The sequence below is a fragment of the Chamaea fasciata genome, unplaced genomic scaffold (genome assembly GCF_029207755.1).
Source record: "Chamaea fasciata isolate MVZ Bird 193981 ecotype frontalis unplaced genomic scaffold, bChaFas1.0.hap1 SCAF_16, whole genome shotgun sequence".
In the NCBI taxonomy this organism is placed as follows: domain Eukaryota; kingdom Metazoa; phylum Chordata; class Aves; order Passeriformes; family Sylviidae; genus Chamaea; species Chamaea fasciata.
In genome coordinates this window covers 8,457,790-8,480,735 of record NW_027094101.1, presented here as the reverse complement: position 1 = coordinate 8,480,735, position 22,946 = coordinate 8,457,790, and the positions used below count along the sequence as shown (strand labels likewise).

General features: G+C 54.2%; 1 protein-coding gene across 1 annotated transcript; it reads right to left on the bottom strand.

Annotated features, from left to right (window-relative positions):
- Window positions 1-14,608: 14,608 nt before the first annotated feature.
- On the bottom strand, window positions 14,609-22,148 carry NT5M (5',3'-nucleotidase, mitochondrial). The gene is made up of 5 exons (XM_066198200.1): window positions 21,235-22,148; window positions 18,484-18,584; window positions 18,043-18,103; window positions 17,598-17,712; window positions 14,609-17,435 (listed from the first exon to the last, which is right to left on the bottom strand). Exons 1-5 carry the CDS (start codon window positions 21,496-21,498, stop codon window positions 17,278-17,280), a joined length of 699 nt encoding a protein of 232 aa, XP_066054297.1. The 5' UTR covers window positions 21,499-22,148; the 3' UTR covers window positions 14,609-17,277.
- Between the last annotated feature and the right edge of the window lie 798 nt (window positions 22,149-22,946).

The window sequence follows — 22,946 nt, the reverse complement described above, 5'->3', positions numbered from 1 at the left end:
GGGGTATCCAGGCTGTACTTGGCTGGGAAGGACAGAACATCCTTGTGATTCAAAAGGTCAAAATGAATGTCAATATGTTGTGAGCAAGAATGCCAAATCCGCCTTGGGGACACGGGGTGCTCATGGGGACCTGGATGTGGGGTGTTCTGCTCCCTAACAACAGGCATGGGGTGCCCAAAAACTCTCTGCTTGCTGCAGGGTCAAGCAGGGCAACTATCCCTGAGGACAAGAATTATGTGGTGTGCTAACAGCTTTGTCTGTTCAGCCTGCAGGTCCCTGTACCCTCTTTCCACCCCTGGATGGTGAGGGGGTGAGCAGGTCGTGATGCCCCTTCAGGACATCCAGTCTCCTTCAGTTTCAGGCTCTAAAGCCCCAAACTCTGCCTCCTCCACTAGGCCCTGATACAGAATTTTCTTCCCAGGGCTCGGCTGTGGATGCTGGCTGTGGTTGAGGTCCATGGGCAAAACACAGCTGTTTGCTCTGGTATCCGGAAGGCAGCAAATCCCACTGAGCACCAGACCGGGAGGAACCACCCCTCCTCCTCTTCCCAGATGGAGTGAAATTGCTGTCATTTCAAGCTGGGCTGGAGGAAGCTCAGCTTGGGCGGATGGTGAGGATTGATTTCCAAGTGACAGAGGCACTCGCGTGTCCCTTGAGCTCCCAGCCCTGTGCCTAACGATTTTCCTTGTTAATAATCTCCGCTGAGCAGGCAGCAGCGGTGCAGGCACAGGGCACGGGGATGAGTGGGATCATTCAGAGCCTGATGTGGCAATGGCAGGTCCATGCTGCTCTTTCTGACATATGGATCCTTTCCATTCCTCCCCAATCCATCCAAGCAGGAGGGCTGCTCATGGAGCCCTTGATGCCAGCAGCACCAGCCCCCCTCAGGATGGCCCTATTTAATAAAAACAAAACTTTCTGAGGGTTTGGGGAATTTGAAGGTGAATTAGGAAATTCTTTCACAGTGGCAGGGAAACTCCCAGAAGCTGCTGGTGTTTTTCAGGAGGGGTTTGAAGGCTTTGGAGCTGTGCTGAGTGCAGGGGTTCCATAGTGAGTCCTCCTGGACACAGAATTCCCTCCCACAGAACTATGGAATGGCCTGGACTGGAGGGGATTTTAAAAGTCATCCAGTTTCAAGATCCCGGCATGCACAGGGACACCTTTCACTATCCCAGGTTCCTCCAAGCTCTGTCCAGCCTGCTCTTGGACATTTCCAGGGATGGGGCAGCCACAGCTTCTCTGAGCATCCTGTGCCAGGGCCTCACCACCCTCACAGGGAGGAATTTCTTCCCTATATCCCATCTAACCCCACTCCCTGTCATTGGGAAGACATTCCCCCTTGTTCTGTCACTCCATGCCCTCACGCAAAGTCCCTCTCCAGTTCTCTTGGAGCCTCTTTAGGCACTGGAAGGGATTCTAAGGTCTCTCTGTCACCTCCTGTTCTCCAGGCTGAACATCCCCCGCTCTCATCCCCAGCTGTCCCCACAGCAGAGCTGCTCCAGCCCTTGGAGCATCTTCGTGGCTTTCTGTGGACCTGCTCCAGCAGCTCCACATCTTTCTTCCCTTCCCTCTCCTAGCACAGTGCAGGGAGCAGGAACAAGAACTTGAGTTCAAGATTCTCCAAACACAGACTTTTGGGGACACCCCCAGCTGTCGTCATCCCGGTGCTGCCAGCAAGGAGCCCTGTCCAGGAGGAGCAGTGGGACACTTCTGTCCCTGCTGGAGCCGAGGTCGGGGCAGGCGACGGGAGCTGGCAGTGCTGCCCAGCCTGGCAGGGCTCTCGTGGCCCCGACCTTTCTGGCTTTGAAAACAGGATGGGAACAAGACGCACTTTTGTTTCCAGTTTGGGAGCTAGAACGGGACCTTCAGGCTGTTCCTGGGATGTTTCGGCCTCCCGTCTGTGGCGGGGGTGGGGACCACACTCTGACACCCCGGGCAACCTCTTGCTCCTTTGCATCTTTCCCCTTTTGTCCTTCGTCAGCAGATCCCAAAGCTGTCCCTGTCCTCTCCCACAGCCAGGCTGGCTGGGGAAGCTCCCCTGAGAGCACAAGCAGGGATGAGCAGCTCTCAGTCAGCCTTCAGCTGGAAACCCCCCTGGCTCTCACTACAGCTCACATGCTGGGGAGCCCAGGGAGGTCACGGAGTTTGTGGTGCTGCTCCATGAAAAATGTGACCGTTGCCCTGGGTAGCACAGGGCATTGAACTAGAAAACCAGCATGTAAGGAATCAGGTGCCTGCACCTTGTCCCACCTCTAAACCCCAGCTCATGGCCACCAAGGAGCTGCTGGCAGTGACCCTGGACTGTGCTATGGGGACAAGGCTGGGGACAAGAGGGCAGGGAGCAGCTGGGGCTTGCAGCAAGGCCATGCTTATGCTCACAAAATGGAGGAAAATGGGGTTGAATCCCACATCCTGCCACAAGCAGGGTTGGCTGGTCCTTACTTGGGGACCAGGGGACTCTGAGTCATAGAAACTAGGGACATTGTGACCCTGCACGAAAATCAGGAAGAACTCTGGGAAGTCTCTCCCTGCATAGGGCTGGCAGTGGTTCACTGCTCAATACATTAGCCATGAGATGGGCAAGCAGCAGATGACGAGGCTATTTCGTTCCTCCAGTGGGGAAAGGGAGATTTCTAGAAGGAAAAGTGAATCACTACAACCCCCAATGGCAGGAGGGGATCTGGCACTTTGTTGTCACCCACCGCCAGCCCTGGGACAACCCCCAAGGACAAAAAACCCAGTCTCTCTGCTTCCTGGCCCTGCTGCTTATCAACCTCCCACACCCACACATGGAGAAATAATCTGCCTGGTTCCTGTGGAAGAGATTGTGAGCGGCCAATGATGAGAAATGACACGGGTCCTGCCACGTTGGTGCACGTGTGGGCACACAGAGGCTCCTGCAGCATTTCCCAGCAAATCCTTGGATTGTGCCGGTAACTCCCAGGAGCCACTTTTGCTCGGCCTCCATGGTTTTCTGCCCCCTTTTGTGTGCTGAGATCCCATTTAATCTCTTCACTGAAAAATTCGTACCACCTTTTGCAGTCTTGGGCTTCCTATGACAGTTGTCACAGCAGAGAAACAGGGTTCTTTTTAAAGAATATCAAGATTCCCATATAATTTCTGCTGTGGGGCCCTCAGGAGTTTACTAGGAAAACTAAAGCTGATCTCAACTGCCTGTACCATGGAAAGCCAGAGGGAGGCTGTTTGTGTGTCCTGTGGTGTTTGGTCCTAAATCTCCCCAAATCTCCCCAAATCCTTCTCCAGGCTGAGCTCAACCATGGCTGAGTGAAGACAGGTCCCCACAGGCCAGGAGCTGCTATGGGGCTGGAAACATTGGGGTTTGTAAACCACAGAGCTGGGAAAGGAGCTAGGGAAGGAGCGGGGACACCCAGGGCAGCTCCATCCCTGTCCCCTTTGGCCACAGTCCCTCTGCAGGGCAGGAATACCCAGCATTTCCTTGAAACACGACGTATTCCTGCCCTGTGTCCCTATTGCCCTGCTCGGTTTCATTTTCCTTGTGCTGACATGAGGATTCATGAAGAAGTCAGGTCAGGAACCAAATTCAGCTGGGAGTGTCTGCCCTGCCAAAGGTTTGTGCCCCGAGTTGTCCCTGCACGGGTCCGGCTGGATCAGTGCCGCCCTGACGTGCTGCAGTGCCAGCACCCCCTGCTCCAGGGTCTTGTTTGTGCCTCGGGGTGATATTGTCCCTGTGAAAAACATGATCCTTGTTTTTGCTGCCTCAGGGCTGAACCGTTGCCCTCCCTGGGGACGGGTCCCTGAGTGCTGGCAGGGATTTACAGCCTGCCATGATTTATGGTGGAGGTGGAGCAGGACAGAGCTGTCACAGTCAGCACCAAAGGAATCCCGGCATTAGTCCAGCATGACCTTACCTGGCCATGCAGGACAAAGCTCTGAGGTCAGAGAAGTGTCTCCTGAGGACAGTGGTGGCATCCACAGGACGAGTGACAGTGTGTGTGTGTTCAGTCACCTGTTCCCCTCGTGGAAAAAAACAGAACCCTTTAAAATGCAAATTTTTGCCTCTAGTTCAGAAGTTTGCTCATCTGCCACATGCACGAGGGACATGGTAGGAGTTGGCACTGCCACGGGGTACCCCAGGTGACCCAAAGGCAAAGCAAGTCATGCAGAGTGGCAGCAGAGGTAGTGTTGAACTCAGAGAAGTTGTTCAGCAATAACACAAAGCAGAGGAGCTGTGGAACAACAGGGCTCCCAAGAAACTGGGATCTGGGACACCCCTGGCCCCCAGGCATCTCTTCTCCTTACACCACCACCCTCCTCTGCAGGGAGGCAGGAAGGGGAGAGGGCAAAGACAGCCCCAAGTGCCAACCCCAAATCCCAACCACTTCTCATTCCTCGACTGTCACTGTTCCCTTCCCATCCAGCTCCTCCTTATCCATGCAGGGCTCTGCGGCCAGAACAAACAGCTGCTTGAAGGGCTGCAACCCAGACAATTAAATACATTCAATACAAGCATCTTGCCTTCTGCAGAGTGTTGAAATCCAACCCTGGGTTCTCCCAGGCTGTCTCTGCCCTCCTCCTCCCTTCCTGGGTGAGAGGTCTGTGGTTGCTCAGCTCTGTTTACTAACCAGGAATTTTTCCCCTCCAGCTGGTTCTTTATTTTCACTGCAAAGTGATGCAGAACCACCTTGACCAGGTGAAAGCCCAGCACTGATGCCTGGACCAGTTCAGACCAGCAAGGAGCTGAGCATTCTCCTCAGGGGTGGGATCAACATGAAGAGATGTGGAGAGGTCCCTGCAGTGGGATCAGGTGTGCAGATTTGGGGTTTGCCATGAGCTGAGGGACACTGAAGGGGTGGGACGTGTCGGGTCACACTCGAGCCAGCGCTGCCTGGGGGACTGCTGAGGATCCCTTTCCTCTGGGGACCCCAGGTGGGTTCTGGGGCTGTCAGGATGGAGCTGTCTCCCTTCTAAACCTGGGACAGCATCACCAGCATGCCTCCTGGGACAGTTTGAGACAGTGGCTGCCCTTCCAGACAAAGAGCCTTTGGTGATGAAATGCCTCTTGAGCAGCTCCATACCAGACTGACGACCAGCCCGTGCTGAGGTCATGCTCGTCCAGCTGGGTTGCCACCAGCCAGTGAGTTATTGCAGGAGGAAAGAGAGGATTTAGCCTTAGTTTATCCTTGCTGTAAAAAGCTGTGTGTCTCCCCAGCATCTTCCAACACACTCCCCACTCACCAGAGTTTGGGCAGACCCTGGATCCATCCCCATTTTGGGTCCTCCCCAGGTTGGCCTTGCTGCCCAGCCTGGCCGGGCAGAGGAATGGCAAAGAGTTCCAGCACACAAGGGCTGTGCCAGCCCCGTCCCAGGCGCTGGTTCTGGGAAATACCCCGTGAGCCCGCAGGACTGTACTGGCAGGAGTGATACCCGATCCCTGTGGCTGATAACAGCCTTTCACGGCTCTTAGCCAGGCTCTCTGGGAGAGGTGAGGCAGTTCAGCCTCCCACAGCCCTAAGGAGAAGAAAGGCAGGTGCAAACTGCTAAAACTTAGTTTGGGGAGAGCCAGGGTCGTGCTGTGCCAGGCCCTGTTGTGTTCACAGTGGATATCAAAGCCAGTGTCGCGCCCCAGGAGAGCCCCTTTTCGTGCCACATACCCCCCACTAACACCTTCCAACTCCTGTGCTCATTTTCACCCAAATTACACTGGAGGTAGAAGTCAAAAGGCAATTTCTGTGTGCATTAGGAGAATTGCTGATGGAGGATAGAGCGGAGAGACAGCTCCTGCTGAGAAAAACGCTGCAGCGTGAGCCCAGCCCTCTACCAGACACCGTAGCAGCCGCCCAGAGGCCAAACTTCCTGGGAAATCTGGTTTCCTTGGGCTGGCCACTCACCGCGTCTCTGGGTTTGTTTTGTTCTGGGCTTGAGATACCGGTGGGATGAAAAAAATGCTTTTGTGAGCGTTGAATTAAAAGGATGATGCAAAAGCTGCAGGGTGCTTTGGCTGGGAAACGTGAGCGGCTCGCAGTCGGCCCTGACGGGGCTCAGGCTGTTTGGAGAACATGGGGTTTCTGCGATTAGGCTGCTCATATGACTCAATATATAACCACCAGTTACACACTAGATTTAATCTTGGGTCAAAAGTCATGGATAATTCAAACCACGCAGAAAATGTTGATCGCCTGCTTGCCGGAGCTGTTTTTCTCTGCAATTCTTTGTTTGGGCTAAACAACCTCTGCAAAGCAAATGCAGCCTGGCTCAGGGCAAGAGTGGGGCCTGTCCTGGCTGGAGTAATCCCAGTTCTCACTCTGGGAGCTGTCTGCTCTGCCTGCATCCCGCATCCAACTTTCTGAATCTCATTTCATCTCATGCATTTGCTGTGGGGAAGAAATAAAGATGATTCACGTCTTAAGCTTCCCGTTGGAAGCATCACATCAGTTCTCAGCCAAGTCGTCTCACTGTTTGGGCAGTGAGGGTGCCTTCCTCACCCTGAGGGAGCAAGGTTGGGAATGCTCCCTGCCATGTCCCTGTAGCAAATTGGATACCTGGCTCTCTGCATTCTGTATTTCATTTGATTCCTCACAGGGACTGCCCCAGTTTCTTGTTTTGGGCAGTTTCTTTCCTGACCAAGTCACAAAAAACACTCTGGTATCCGAACGATGCCAGTGGGGATGGTCAGGAATGTTCTGCCTGGTGGGGTTAATTGAGCAAAGGATTTCCAAGCAGGGTCTTGGAAACATAAATCAGGTCAAAGATCTGTGCCTGAGGTGGTGAGGGACAGGAACAGCCCTGAGAAGCTGTGGAGTGTCTTCCACCCTGGCAGTGTCCCTGGTCTAGTAGAAGGTGCCCCTGCCCATGGAAGGGGTCTAGAACCCCATGACCTTTTAAGGTCCCTTCCAACCCAGGCCATTCCATGATTCCCTGATCTTGAGCTCTGAGGTTTCAGTGTGTGGGGAGCATTTTCTGCTCCGTGCAGCCGTGAGCAGATGGTTGTTCTTTCACTGCCTTCCAGAGGCAGCATCCCTGATTTCTGGTGAGTTGCTTCTCTGCTGAAAGCTTCACTGGGCAGGAAAGGGAGAAGCCATCCTTCAGCTTTGCAGAACACTGTCTTGCGGGATGGTTATTTGTAGGGAATGCGGCGTCCCTTCTGCCAGTGGCAGCAGACGTCACTGCTCGGTTATTGCACAGGGACAAGGGCCTGTCGTGGAGCATGGCTGAGCTCATCCATCACTGAACTCCTCTGCTCCTCAGCCTCCTCTCAGGTCATTAGGAGGGATGAGTGATCCCTCCCTTCTCCTACAAAACCCTTTGCCATGCAATGACAGAGAAGGACGCAAAGAGCCCCTAAGAGCACAAAAAATCTTTTCCCTGTGGGAAGACGAAGGAGGCAGGGAAGCGACATCCAATCCATTTTGCAACCAGGAGGGGCACTGAAACAGCCGCCTCACCTAGGGCTGGGCAGGACGGTGCTAAACTCCATCTCTGGGCAGAACCTCCTGGTCCTTGGCTGCTCTTGCCTTCACCATGGAGCCAGTGCTGTGGGCACAGCTGGAGGGTTTTACCAGCAAACCAGGGATCTGAACCTGGGGTAGAGCCAGCCTGAGAGGGTTGATTCCTCTTCCCATACATCTGCACAGGAAAGAGGCAAAGCCCTTGGGGACGAGGAGAGAAAGCACTGGAACAGGCATAAACAGCTTAGTAATAATACTAATGATAGCAGTTAGCACGTCGGCAGCGGTTTGCAGCACAGAGCACTGTACAAACATTAATTAGTGCAGGCAGACAATTCAGCGATATGGTTCCCATTTTGCCAACTATGATGAGCAGAGAACCGACCATCTGCTTAAATCCTCTTTAATTTAATCCCGGGGCTTTCATAGAAAAATCCTGAGCCCCTTTCAGCCTCAGATGAAACCGCCCGGGAACGGATGGACCCTTTAGACTCTCCTGGATCCCACCAAGGGATGTTTGAAGGGTGTTGGTGGTTGTGGGCTGAGCCTGGAGGTGGAAAACACACGGCAGCTGCTTTCTATGTCAATAAATACACGTGGTGTAGCCATAGCCACAGCACTGGTGGTTTTCCTTTAGACACGTGTTGCTGGAGTCTTTGGGGTTTTCCAGTTGGGGATATAGAGTTGTCTTGGGCCATTCTCATCCTTTTCTGCCCTATCTGTGGTAGTTTTTATGACCTGTTGGGACACCTGGTTCATTAATAAAAATTAAAGCAGATGTCAAGAATGTCTGGGATGAGTCAGATGGGTAAAAGCTCTAACTGGGGTTCAGTCCTTTGGGGTGTCTGTCCTGGCTCCAGGGACATGTGTGGCTGAGACTACAGGCACTGGACACCAGGATAAGCTCAAACTGCTGAAACTGGGATATCCAGAGCTTTTTTTCTTTAAGAATACTGCTTTGTATTGCACAGCAAGCACAGACTGCAGTGGGGTTTGGCCAAGGATGGGGGTCAGCACTTGGGGCTTGGCCACAGGGCTGAAAACAAGTTGAAGCCCAGCACAAGCCAGACACAGGAGCAGCACCCCAAAAATACCTGGGGGAAATGCAGATATTGCAGGAGGCTGAGCCGGGAGGGCGAGCAGCTGGAAGCAGATCTGTGATCACACCTCAGCACAGCAGTGCTGGGGGTGCAGCCATGCCTGGGGCTTTCTGCAGCCCTCCCTTGCTCCACAGATAATTCCTAGGCAGGAAAAGAGCCAGATGGAACCACAGGGGATGGGAAAGGCCAATGCTCCCGCAAGGAGATACCCTTCTCCTTCAGCAGCAGGAAAACATGTTTGCCTACTCTTAAGCTAATATTGAAACCACTGAGCTTTCCCAAACACTGTGTCTGAATTTCCCACTGCACGTGAACTCATCAGCCCTACACATGGAAGAACGTGCTCAGATACAGCACAGGCTGGTTTTCCTAGGCTGATTTATCAGGATTAGTGGCTTTTTTCCATTAGGTATAGATTTTAAAATCTATAATGGTGAAATTTTCCCTCTTCTCTGGGCAGATGGGTCCTAACACAAAGTCAAGAAGGGTTTGCAAAGATTTTTATTTTTTCTTTAGACAAAAGAGCTCCTGAATCACTTTGTCTCTGACTGAGCACACCTCATATTTCATCTAAATCCTGCACTGAGCTGAGGTGGACCTGCAGCTGCATTGCAATTATGCAGATGCTGAAATGCTTGGCTAAATCAGGGCTTTCCTCCTCTCACCATCTCCCAGGGCCTTTACAAATTATCCCCCAGCCCTGCCATGTTTTAAGTCCAGGATGGTGCAAATGGTGCAGATAATGCTGATTTCAGCAAGATCCTCCAGGCTTGGGCTCTCTCTCAGTTTTGTCTTGTGAATGGCATCCCCAGGCAGCTCCTGCATCCCATCTCCACACCAGGTTGCCTTGTTAAGTGTCTGATTTTAATTTCTCTCAATCAGGAGCTGGGCCCAAGCAATTACGTAGTAACGAGCAATTCATCCAGGGGGAGAGTGTGGATCTAGGTTAATTGGTCTGACAACTGAACCCAATCCTTTCCGGTTTTGCCCAGTTTTCCTTATTTTTCTCTCCTTCTGCACAATCTCCGCAAAGCTCTCTCAGCCTTGTTAATTAAGGAGGTAACTTCACCCCAAGGGTTGTTTTGTTCTCCCCTCCCTCCTTCAAGCGCAGGAATAAAAAAAGCAGGAAGAAATAGCTAGTTTGGGATGAAACAAGCACCTCGGAGCAGGACGGAGCGGGCTGGCTCTGACAGGAGTCAGACTGTGTGGAGCTGCCGCTGCTCTCCTGGGCTTTGGGGAAACAATGCTGCGTGGGGAAAGCAGGTGCTGGGCCAGAAACACTCCTCCAAGCACGTCTGACATGTTCCACAAGCACACTGCAAAGCAGGATGGGGTGGAAAATAGCAGGATCCCCTGGGCTGGGTGGGTTCTGGGTCATGGCTGGGGCTGCAGTGCTGTAAATTTGGGGGGACAGGTGCAGGAGAGTTTATGGCTTCTTGGGAATACACAGCCATAAAGATCTGGGCACTTCTGAAACCCTTTTTGCTACAAAACACTGTCAAAGGTCCCATCCATGGGGGTCTCTGCACTGTGGCCACACGAGGAGGAGTAGAAACGAAGCTTTGCCCTTTTTTTTGTGGACTCTCTGTGGTCTCTTTTTATGAGTTCCCATTACAAAGCTGGGCTCTGCCCATGCCTGGCAGGGTGGGACACTCAGCTCCCTACTTTCCTGTATCCCTTAGGTGTGGGCAGTCCCAACCCCACTATACAGGAAGGAATTAGAACATATTCTGTGCCTCTATTTTCATGATCTGAACAGTTGTGGGTAACCCAGAGATCAGTTTTGGAGTGAGATGCCAGTGACATTTAAAGTCAGACATGTTTCCCTGCAGACTGGTATGTTCTGCAGAGAATAAACTGGCCTCAGTGCAGGGAATCAGTCCCAAAACATCTCCCTGTGCTCTGAGGGTGGCTGAGGCTGCCACTAGCACCAGTGCCTGTCCCCAGGAGCCACCCAGGAGCACTTTCCCTGGGATAAAAAAGGATGTGCACAAGATACATGAGCAGGAAGCACAGCTGTGAGACCGCTCTGCTAGACTGGCAAAGGAAAATCTGTTACAAAACAGGCACCCAAGGCATAAGTTTGCTTTTCCAGGCTGTGAGAGCCAGAGGGTCTGGGACTGAGAGCAAAGGAGATGCCTACAAGAGGAGGGGTGGTAACACCTGGAAAGCTTCAGAGATTGTTCCTCGGGGCTCATTGGAGTCATTACCTGGCATGATTGTGACTGAGAGGGGAAGGAAGCAGGGCTGGGGCATTAAGCCAGGGGGTTCCCAGCTGGTGCCTGGCCAAAAGCCTTGTGCAGGTGGGCACAGGAAGGGGAACACAGGCACCAGGGATCCCAGTCCCACCAAGATGGGGAGCTGGCTGAGAGCTGGGACTGGCTGCTGCCACACCTGGATGGTGCCTTCAGCAGTGATATCACAAAATGGTCTGGGTTGGAACCTCAAAGACCATCCAGTTCCAACCCTGGTGACAGCACTGAGCCTTGCCTGGGTGGCACTAGTGCAGTGTCAGGTGCTTTGCAGTACCAAGTCCCTGCCTTTCCCATGCCTTCTCCTGGGAAGGGCTCAGCCCATGCATCAGGAGCTGCTCCTCGTCCTCACATGTCCCCTGGCACTTGCAACAGGGCCCTCTTGCCTCACTTTCACTAAACAGAAGCCAACTCCCAGCCTGCACAGCTGCTGCCAGTGCATCTCCCAGCACTTTTGGGAGTTTCCATGAGCCCGTTGGTGTTTTGAAGCCATCCCCAGGAGCTGTTGGGTGACTCACCAGACGGATAAGAAGGCAGCACAGGTGCTGCCCAGCTGAGGCTTCCACTGGGATGGCACGAAGGAAAAATGCCATGGGCACACAGGGGCTCACAGGCTTGATGATAGCTCCATAGACTCTCAAGTGCTCTCACCCAGTACCTGAACTACAGCCCTCCAGTAACTGCTGTTCATCTCCCTCCCCTGGATCTCAGGAACATAGACCCAGCTCCCGCCCTGGTTACCTGGAGATGCTGGGAGCAGATTCAGGGGCTTGGGGTATTGGACCCAGGCATAGCCAAGGCAAGATCACCCCAAATCTGGCAAGTTAGAGTTTAAAATAGTACATATTCAGGGTGAGTCTGTTCTGGGACAGGAGCAGCACCTTTTCTTCAGGGCACCTTCTCCATCATTGCTGGCACCCACCAGCAGAGGAGGACTGGACAGGTGAGGGATAGGGACGAGCTCAGGGTGGTTTGTGGGGTGTGCAAGTTCAGCTCCACTGGTCTCTGCCCATGGTGTGGCCTGACACCAGTGCCCTCCCCTCTGACGGGTGTTTACAGAGCTGGACAGGATCCCCGGAGCCCTTGTGTCCACGTCCCTCTGGCTGCAGGACACCAGGGTTCTACGAGGTCGTGGTCAGACCCTTCCCCCAGCTGCATCCATGAGCTGGGGACCTCCAGGAAAAAGCCATGAGTCGGGAACCTCCAGGAAAAAGGCACTGGTGGGATGTTGCTGGCAGGTTTGGTGGTTGGTGGGAACAGCAGGCGAGGTGGCCTCGTGCTCGGGGTTGCTGGTCCCGGCGGTGCTCCGAGTGCAGCGTCAGCTGGATTTTGGCAGCTCTGAGCCCTGGCCCCTCACTGCCCACAGTCCTGGCCCCAGGGAGGCAGGGAGAAGGTGGCATGCTCACGTCTGAATACAACATGTTCCCCAAGCATGTTTGTTAACATAGTCACAAATAAATATTTTGCAAGATTTTTGCCAGGAGGATGGGCTTAATGTGTGTGGAGCCTTGAAAGACAGGAGAAAGCCAGTGCAGCCTATCATGTGGGCTCTGGTCTGGCCTCCCCAGCACTGCTGGGGCAAAGAAAGTTGGTTTCTCTCTGGGGAGTTCATTACTCAAGTCCCTGTGCACAAATTGAGAGGCAAATCCCATTTATCCAACAGAGGGAAATAATATCATGGTGCTGGGGGAGAATGAAAGGGTGTGCAAAACCCACCAGGAACCACCCCAGTCCCCACTGGCAGATCTGCCCCCAGTCTGCTCCCCAAAACGGGCTCCAGCTTCAGAGTGAGCAAAAGGAAAAGGCAAAGTCATGTTCCAGCTCCTTGGGGGATTTCAGGCTTTCAGGGGCAGGATGTGCAATCTCAGCCCTGGCAGAGCTGTGGGGTCCCAGGGGGAAGCAGAGGCAGAGCAGAGCAGGGGAAGGAGGGATGCTCTGGGCTGTCAGGGGCCTTCAACCTGTGATTTTTCCAGGCATATTTTCTACATGGGCCCTATAGGTGCCTAGTTCATCTTCTAACCCACAAGTTGTTCATGTTTTGCCCATCCCATTCTCTGCCCCATCCAGCTGGAGAGAGAGGAGTGGCTGAGAGGAAGTTCATTTCCCCATCCCTCAAAGTGCCCAAGGCCATGTCGGATGGCACTTGGAGCAACATGGAATAATTGAAAGTGCCCCTACCCACGGCAGTGGGTTGCAATGAGATGGGTTTTAAGATCCCTTCCAGCCGAAACCATTCCACGATTCTCTGATTTTCCTGGCGCCTGCGGCTGCCCCTCGGTACCCCCTGGTCCCGGAGATCTGTGCCTCCAGGCTGCCGTGCCCAGCGGGAGGGATGCAGAGGGCATGGGAGCCTGGGCTGGGATAACCGGGAGGGCTGGGAGCAGGACTGGCACACTGTGCTGAGCGCAGGCTGGCAGAAGCGCGCTCCCACACGCGATCACACAGTCCCCTCTAGTGGATATTCCTCTTCCATCCGCACGGATGTGCTGCCCACACTGCGTTGGCACCACCGGGCTCCAAAGTCTGGCCGCAGCAGTGACCCTGAGCCACCACCCCGCTCCTCTCCTGAAACTGGGCACGGTGGCAGGAGCAAAGCCCCGTCCAGCTGCCTCCAGCTGCTCCATCGCTTCCTCTGCTCCTTCCCCTCCTGCGTATTTGGGTGACTCATCCTCCCTCCCGCCCCGTCCCCTGCCCTGGCTTTGTCCCACACCACCCGCTGCCCTTGCGTCAGGCCTGGCCCCGGTTGGCCCCTGCATTCCTGGCTCTCCCCTCCGCTGGGATTTCACACCGCTCGGAGTTATTTGGGCAGTGGCCAACGTGAGAACGAGCTAATGAGAAGCCGCGTGGCCACTGCTTCCTAGCATCCAGGGGCCAGCATCACTCGCTCTGGCCCTGCCAGGGCCTGCCACCTTGGTCCAGCTTGGACTGGGGAGAAGGGGTATGTTTCCAGGTGGGAATGCCCTGAGGGGCGAGCATGTTTGCACATTTGTCCAGCAGCTCCTGCCCATGGGAAAGGTGCGAAGGCTCCCACCAGCACTGGGCTTGAGCACTGCTCTGTACTCAGGGCCAGAGCACCACCATCTCCTTACCCCTCCTCTCTGTCTCTGCGTGCTTTGGAAACTGCTTATCCCCTGGAATACATATCTGCAACCTGAGGCTTTTCAAGGGAAAAAAGTATCTGCAACCTGAAGCTTTTCAAGGGAAAAAAAAAAAAGCCATGTAGGAGAGCGTGGAAGAACAGACACAGCTGCAGACCAGAAGTTCCTCATGCTCCATCAGGAGGCAGTCCTTCCAACTTGCTCCATCTTCTACTGGAAATGTGACCCTGGTACCAGTGCCCAGCTGGGCTGTGGCATTGCTCACAGCATGCAGGTTCTGGTCAGGGATTCTGCACAGGGTCCTGCACAGGGATTCTCATGGCACAGCCCCACGGCAGGCAAGGGAGTCCATGGACACCTCACAGCCTGGGTGTGTGGATGTGGAGCAGCCAGCAATGATGGATAAGGCACAAAATCCCAGGGACAGGCTGCCCATGACAGTCCCAGCCCCTTTTTTAGCTTCTGTTCTGTGGCCCAACAGGACACACACTTCACAGCTTTATTTATTATAAAAGATCTTTAGGAAGATGAAGTCTACCCAAAACCATCCCTTGGGTTTATTTCTGCCCTCAGAGACTGTCTAACAGGGTGATGTCACTTCCAGGGCAGCAGGACTGGTTCCAGATTTTCTGGACAAGGGGACATTCCCAAACCTGGAGGTGAAACCCCCCTATCCCCACACAGAGCCAGGGGTGGAAAACTGCAAACCCCAAACTCCATTTCTAGGCAGCTGGATGCCAAACAACCCAGTGTTTATTGCAGTGCTCCTCATTTGCCTCAGGTTTATAGATGTACATTCAAAAATAAAAGCTCTGTGTATCTCAGCTGGACACAGACAGGCTTGAATAACAAACGGGCCGATCCGTCGGCGATCGAGTCACCTCCCAGTCCTGAGTGTGGAAGCAAACAGTCCAGCTACCAGCTCAGGATCACTGTGCATGGAGATGGAGCCTCAGGCATGAGAAACTCCAGCTCTGCTTTCAAGTATATTTGGTGTGAACCCACATGGTTTCTCTGGCATCACATCTCACCACAGGGAAAAGCTCTGCTGGTCCCAGAGAGCCACATCCCTTGGGTCTGCCCCAGCCTCAGGGGAAGATTACAGGTTTGGGCAGCTGCTGGAGTGATGTGCCAGCTTGTTTTGGCTCAATGAGCAGGGAGAAGGCTCTGGGGAGCTCAGGCAGCTCATATTTACATGGTACCATTAGAAAAAAAAACCAGCTTGGACCCCACAAAGTCACCCTGGCTGCACAGAGGGGTCAACAGCCAGCGGAGGTCTGGTGGAGCCAAGGGGTTCCTGATGTTCAGCAGGCGCAGCAGCTGCCCATGGTGCCCATGGTGCTGTCCCAGTTCCCAGCCTGCAAACCCTCCAGCCAAGGGAGCTCTTGGCCAGGAGGCTGCACCTCAGGCAGCTGCACATCCCAAATAGACCCCTCCAAACCAAACCCACCACCCAGAGACACACACAGTGGTTTAAACAGGAAAGAAAAATGAAAACAAAAGAAAGAAAAAAAGATGCTTGTGGTATGTAAGTCCCACTGCCCTGGGCCAACCATGCCGACTTTGTAAACTCCCCCCATCCCAAGAAATAGGGGAAGACCCAAGTTGACACTGGCCCCATCCCTGTCCCTGCAGCACCCAGGGAAGGCACAGGTTCCAAAGTACCAACTCCAGAACCCCTCCAGGTCCCGGATACTGGGAGGGGTCTGGCTGCCACTGCTGAATTACATTATTTGTTGATTATGTAGCTTTAAGTTCATGTACTTTCACTGATGGGGGCCCACAGGGAGAGGGGTGAGGCAAATCAAAAGTGTGAGCATGGAGTGCAGGGTGGCAAACCCCAGCCAAGCCCTGGCTACCACCCCTGCCTGTGGGGTTACATGTCCAAGTGAGGAATTTCACTGCTGCAGCCAGCAAGTCCTTGGGCCAGGAGGGCAGTGGGATCCTGGATAGCGTGGGGACACACAGCAGTGGTGTCTGATGGCCTCTGTGGTGCCAGCAGTGACACACCCAGCTCATCTCTGGGGCTTTGCCTGGGGTGGGCCAGCATCACTCCCACTTGGGACAGCTCGGCTGTGGCTGCCCTGTGGCAGTGCCACAGGCAGGGGAGGGATGCCAGGCTCTCCCAGCAGCTGGGATGTGTCTCTGAGGCCAGGAGCAGCAGCAGCAGCAGCAGCTGCTTTCTTGTGCCAGACAGCTTGCTGAAGTTCAAGGCTGGACTGGTGCGGGCTTGGCGAAGCAAAAATGACACAAATAATGGAGGAAGAGGCTGTGGGCACAGCTATGTCAAAAACATCCCTCTTGCAGCTGCCCCTTGGCCTACACCCTACCTTTCAGGTGGCCAGCTGCAGCTTCCAGCAGCACTGGCTGCTCTCAGAGCTCAGCAGCCCCTGCACTGTCCCCTGACAGAGGTGGCCGGTACAGCTGCGTGTGCTGTGACCTCTTTGCACCAGCCAGGCACTGAACACCTCTCTGCAGGGGCCCAGGACCAGGGGAGGGGGACTGGCAGCACACTCCGTCCCCAGACATCCAGAGCTGGGACCATGGTGGAGCTGCAGAAGTAACTACCCTGTGATACAGCTTGTGGGCACCTCTCATGGGCTCCCATGCTGTTTTTGGCCAGGGTGGAGTTAATGTTTTACACAGTGGCTTGTATGGGGCTCTATTTTCTGTGAAAAACATTAACTCTACCCTGAAACCAGCGCAGCTCCCCAGCCTTTAACAGCAACATCCCCCCAACATCTTCCCTTGCAGTATGTGAGAACTGCAAACAGCATCTGTGGATGTGCTTGTGACAATCCTCTCCCAGTGCAGGGTGCACAATCCTCCACCAACACAATCCCAGTGCAGGGAGCCTGGACAGCACCTGCCTGCTCTCCCTGCCCTTCCAGCCACCCCTCTCCGCAGATCCAGGCACTGCCAGTGGGAAAGACCTCCTGAGGCAGCTCCTTGGGATGAAACCCTGCAAGGGCTAAACAAACCACACACATGATCCCTGACCATAACGTGGAGGGGAGGGTGGAGAGCTGGTCTGTGCCATGTGGTGCACCAGGCAAGGGCAGTGACACGCTGAGGGTGACCTTGTCCATCAGAAACGCTGGGCTGGCCCTGTGGGGGATGCAGATGCAGCACAGAGACCCCAGGAGCCAGTGGAAAATGCCCCCCAGCCCAGCTGTCAGGTCCACAGGCACAATCCTGCTGTTGCTCCCCTGTAGCTGGGCTGGGTTGGAGTCTGTTTCTCAAGTCCAGGTGACTGTGGCGCTTCAGCTCACCCTCCTCTTCCTCTCTGCAGCAGGGACAGCATCTGTCTGTCTGTCCATCCGTGGTTGTGGCCTTCAGCAGGGCTCCACACGGACACAGGCAGGTGGCTGCAGCCCCAGGTGGCAGTGAGGGCTGGTGTTTAGGTGTCCTGGCTGGGCGGGAGGCGTTTGCTGTCCAGAATGGCCTTCCAGTCATCAGCCCAGGAGTGCAGCCGGCGGCTGGGGGGCTTCAGCTGCAGGTGTTTGTTGTGGCAGGCAGTGAAGAGCACGTGCTCCCAGCTGGGGTTCTGCTCTGCCCCTGCAAAGGAAGGAAGGTCAGTGGTCTGGACAACTGTGTGGGACACTGAAGTTGATTTCACTCCAACATGAAGATCCCAAAGTTATAAAACCCAAACAGCATGGAAAGACCAACACCCATCCCTGGCTGCCTCCAGTCACTCCTACAGCCCTCACCTCTTACCTATTATATCAGGTCTGTCATCTATAAGCAGATCAGCAGAAACCACCGTCTTATCTCGTGTCAAAACAATCTGCTCAAGAAATTCGGGGCCAAAGTGCTTCTCCACCCAGGCATACTGGAAGGCAAGAGATGGCTGGTGAGCTCAGGGAAGGCTGATGGATGGGGCAGGGGGTGCTTGGTGGAGTGGAAACAGCCCTGGCCCCCACACAGGGAGGATCTCTATCTTAGTAAGTTCATTAGTGGCATGGATTTGGATGCTGCTGGAGTAAAAGTTCTTTGAAAGCCAAGCAGCTTTTGATGTCATGATCAAAGACTAAGACCAAGAGCCTCAATGCATGCAAATGGATGTAACAGGTAAATTTAACAGCCAGAGGCATGCAGGGGTCAGACACTTTTCACTGGGCAGCATGGATGGAAGGGGGAGCTGAGATTTGGGTCTGCTCACCTTCTCATAAGGGCAGTACCGGTACTTCTTGATGGGGCTTGTGCAGATGAACACATCAGTGCTGCCACAAGGACAAAAACAGGGGCAGAGAGTCATTCTGGGCCAGAGCAGGCAGCAGCCCAATGCCAACCCCCCAACTATACACAGATCGAACAGATTTAAGAGATTAATCCCCCATCTCACAGAATCCCACAGCACAGTTGTGATCCCCTTTTCACAACCTTTGCTGGGAGCAGAGCTAGAGGGAAGAGGCTGCACATGGCTGATATTCTAGGTGACTGCTCCAGGAGTCAAAACCCTCTCTCCCCTCCCTTCCCTGATGGCTGGGAGATATTTATTTTTAATGCTGTTGTTGTCTCAGCACTTCTGCCAAAAGGTGGATGTGAAGACACAGCTCCTCCTCTGTCCATCCCCACACGCCATGGGCAGGTTCACACTCACTCTGCCAAATTTGCCATTTGCTTCACAGCTTCCACAGCCCCAGGGAGAGGGTCCAGCTCGATGAAGAAGTTCTTGGATTCCCAGATGCTGATGGCTTTCTCCTGCGAGGGGAAAGCAAGCAGTTACTGCACTTCTTGCAATTTTTCCTGCAGGTGCATCCTCCTCACCCTTTGCTAGGACAGAGGCTGGGACAAGGAACAGTGGGACCACCAGCTCTGGTCCCCTCCTGCTCACCCCCCTTGCCTCTGCAGGTGCCTCTGCTCCCCACCCACCAGCCTGCACCCACCCCATACAATTCAGATTGGAAATGCTCTGAAACAGGCTTGGTTTTGCCTCTGCAGCTCCAGACACAGTGGGAGCTGCACGTTCCTGTAAGGCCAAACCCCAGAGATTATCCAGATCCAAACCAAACCCATCCAAAGGGATGGATCCATGTGGATCCAGCTGATGTGGCCTGGTGGCCCTGCTGTACCATGATGCTATTCAGACACAGATCCTGTCTGGCCTATTTGTCTTCATGAGATCACTTAAAATAGCAGTCAGGCTGCTCTCCCAGAAGAAAGGACATTACAGGATGAACCACACGTCAGGATGAATGCAGATGCTCTTCCTCAGGGATGCCTGGACAAGGTCTAGCAGGCAAACAGAGCATCTCCAGGCAAGGGTTTGAAACACAACATCCAGGACAGCAGCCTGGGCACACTGGTATGGCACAGAGAGAGCAGAGAGGGACCACAGGGAGCAAAACCTTGGGGTGACAGCAGAGCCCAGGGACTGCCTGCAATGGGTCCAGCACAGCTCTAAGGAACAGCATCCCCTGCACTGCCTCAAACAGGTGAACAGCTTGTCAGGTGCCAAGGAAAGCAATTATTTTGCACAAACACCATGTCCTCGAGGAGGAGAGCTGAGAAGAAGCAGAAGCAGCCCAGCCCCAGTGTTGTGATGCAGCTGAGGAGCTGCAGATGCAGAAATACCTCCAGGCTCCATGGCAAGAACAACCAGTGTAAAAGTTTGCCACAGGGCCACGCAAACATTCAAACTCCAGTTGCTCTGCCTCTGACTGAGGAGCAGTGATGTTTTATTTTTAAGATATTGTCTGTAGCTGCACAAGAGACACCTGAGAAACACAGCCACATGCAGCAGAGCACTTCAAACTACACTGAAGTGTTTTCTTGCAGCAGCACTTCCGCAGCTATCCCACTTCCAATTATGTCAAAAAGCATTTTGCAATCAAGCTTGAGGAGGGAAGAACTAAGCTCAGCTTGAGGGAAAGACCCACTCCACTCCCTGAGCCAGAAAAATTTCCTGTGGCGCCACGGCCAGCATGTTGCCCAGCAGATGGAAAAATCCCCTGGGCTGGGAATCCTACCATGTGCCAGGACAGACCCTCAATCCCCATAAGGAATTTCCCTGCCTATCCAGGGCTCTCCATCCTTCCAGGTCTGTGTGCTCGGTGCATTGCTGAACTTCCTCCCTTTCAGAGATGGGACCTGCAGCTCGTTGGACTCTTTGGCTCCTATATTTTGGTCCCTGAAGCAGACCAGTGGTGCTCTTTGGTCAGAGACTGGAATGGCCCATGTGTCTGTAGCCAGGGAGCAGCTCCTCCTCACTTTAGCTCTGCCCCAAAACCACAGGGAAAACCAGGACTGCCCTGAGGTCAGTCTGTGCAAGTTTTGTTACTTGTTCAGGCCAAGGTTTTGGTGGTTTTACATGATCACAACAGACACAAGATGAGCTCACTTCATTTAACACATCCAAAGTAGTTACGATCAAGAAAGAAAAAAATTGTTACCATGTGTTACCCCTGCCAAACTTTAGGCAGCTGTTTTACTGCACAAATGATGTCCTGCACTTCCCTTTCACTATTCCTAGCCAGAAAGAACACTTTATTCCTTCAGCTCATCAAGTTGTTTAGAACTTTGCCCATGGGAGTGCCCTGGACCTTATTCTCACTCCTTTCCCTGTAGCTATCATACTCCTAACAACAGGAATACTTTTATTTACCATAACACATTTCAGCAACTGCAATCCATGGATGAGACCACAGACATCCACTGGGATGGGAAACTTGTAGAGGCAGAAAATCACTTTCTGCAGCAGTCAGCCTGTTGCTGGATGATAAATTACAACGTAGAGACAAATTCTGCTTTTAAGCTTTAATTATTAAACTGAATATAATAATTTCTGGCATGGGAGGGCTTGGGTTGTTTTAATTTTAAGTAAGCCCTCAAATGAAGCATCAATTGCATGGTTTGTTCGGAACTGCTCTGCTGCATCCCACCCCTCACACTGCTCTTGAGGAGCTAAATAATCCATCTAGGAATGGTAACAATCCGCATGGCCAAATCAGAGCTAGAAAACCCCAGCTATACGATCTGGGGCATTTCAAGACAGATGTTCTGAAATACCCCCTTCCTTGCATCTGTCTCCATCCAGGCATGCAGAGAAAAAGCCCACTAGTCCATCATATCAGCCTGGTCTAGTGGAAAATGTCCCTCCCCATGGCAGGGGGTTGGAACGAGATGCTCTTTAAGGTCCTTATCAACCCAACCCATACCAGGATTCTAAGAAAGACACAGATGTGCACAAAAAAAGCTGGATTTCTGGGGCATGAAAAAATGCACCGCTGGAAGCCCTCCTGTGCTTTTGTGGGAGCTTTTTTGGTGGCCCCCACAGCCCACCCCAGCACTGCCCCCATGACCTGGGGCTCAGAGGGTCCCGGAGGGACAACAAGGGGGAAGCACAACTCACACTCAGCTCGGGTCCCAGGCGCCCGTACTGCTCCGACACCCAGAAGCCCCTCCGGTCCTCCAGGGCAATGTAGGGCTTGTCAGGGTACCTGGCCCTGAATTTCTTGAGGAAGCCTCCCTCGAAGTCGGCCAGCACCCCGTCCATGTCCACCAGCACCCGCAGAGCCCTGCGGGACCCCGCGGAGGGGCCAAGCCCCCTGCCCAGCCCGGCCAAGGGGCTGCAGCGCCGGGGCCGCAGGTGCAGAAAGCAGCTCAGCAAAATCATTGTGGAGGGGGGCTCGGGGCAGGAGATGGGGGATTTGGGGATGGGGGCTCAGGGGAGGGAATGGGAGGCTCAGGGAAGCAGGTTCAGGGCAGGGGATGGGGGTTTGGGGCAGGGAATGGGGACTCCGGGAAAGGGATGGGGGGCTTGAATAAGGGGATGGGGGCTTGGGACAAGGGAAGGGGGCTCAAGGAAGAGGACAGGAGTTTAAGGAAGGGATTGGGGAGCTTGAGGAAGGGGATGGGACCTCAAGCAGGGGATGGGGCCTCGAGGAAGCAGATGGGAGGCTTGGGGCAGGGGATAGGGGGTTCAGAGCAGGGCCCGGGGGAGCTCTCCAAGCAAAGGGGGAAAGCCTCTCCAAGCCTCTATTTCAAGCACGCACCGAGCCAGCGGGCAGCCCTGTCAAGCGCATCCCTGTGCAGCGGGAGGAAGGAGCGGCGGGGGGGTGCAAGGGGGAGCAGAGGAGCTGCCGGGGGGCGCGGGGGGGATGCAAAGGCCCGTCCTGGCCCCCAGCGCGTCCTCCCCCTCCCCGCCCCATCCCTCCCTGGCAGCGAGAGAGAAGGGGAGCGGGGGCAGCGGCGGCCGGTGCCCGGCGCGGAGCTCGCCCCGACCCGGCAGTGCAAAGCCCAGTTCCTCTTCCCGGTGCCTGCCGAGCCCGGAACGCCGGCACCGCCTTAAAGCGGCACAAGCTCCCTGCGACAGCGCTGCGGCTCCGCGCCGCCCGCCCGCCTTAAGGCTGCCCCAGCCCCGCTGCCCTTCCCCTCCCTCCTGCCCTGCCTCAGTTTCCCTCGCTGCCAGGCTTTGGGACACCCAGTCCGCCGCCTGCTCCCTCCCCATGCCCGTCCCTGCTTGCAGAGGTGGTGGGCATGTTTGGGGGTACACGTAAGATGGTGATTTTCTGCATAAAATGCGCTCGTTTTTGACAGTTCTTGCGCCGTGTGACAGCTCTGTCCCTCACGCGTGACAGGGACCCTTAAAAGCCAATCCCCGGGCCCCAAAGAAGCACCCACTGCACCAAGAAGGGCTCGATGTTCTGACCAGAGACACCAAAGATCTGTTCGAAAAACACTTTGGGGATTAAAACTGATGAAAAAGAGGGAGTTCTCCCAGTGGTACTGACAGGGGTAGGCAACCACTGAGCTGGGAAATAAAAGATTTTGCTCGACAACAATAATAAGGTTCCAAAATATTTAATTTTTCAAGTCCGGAATGTTTTTAAGTGGACCGTGCAGTCCTTGTTTCATAGAGAGGGCAAATTTGCTGTTGGGATCGGGTGACCTGGGGAAGGTCATGGAGGGAAGGAAGGAAGGAAGAACTGGCTGGACACGGTGGTGATCTCAGATGAGGTTGGGAGGGGAATGTGTGAAGTTCAGGTCTGTGTTGTGCTTTCACTTGCACCGCAGGCGTTTTGCTTCCTGCAAGGAATGGGATTTCAACACAGCTGGATGTTC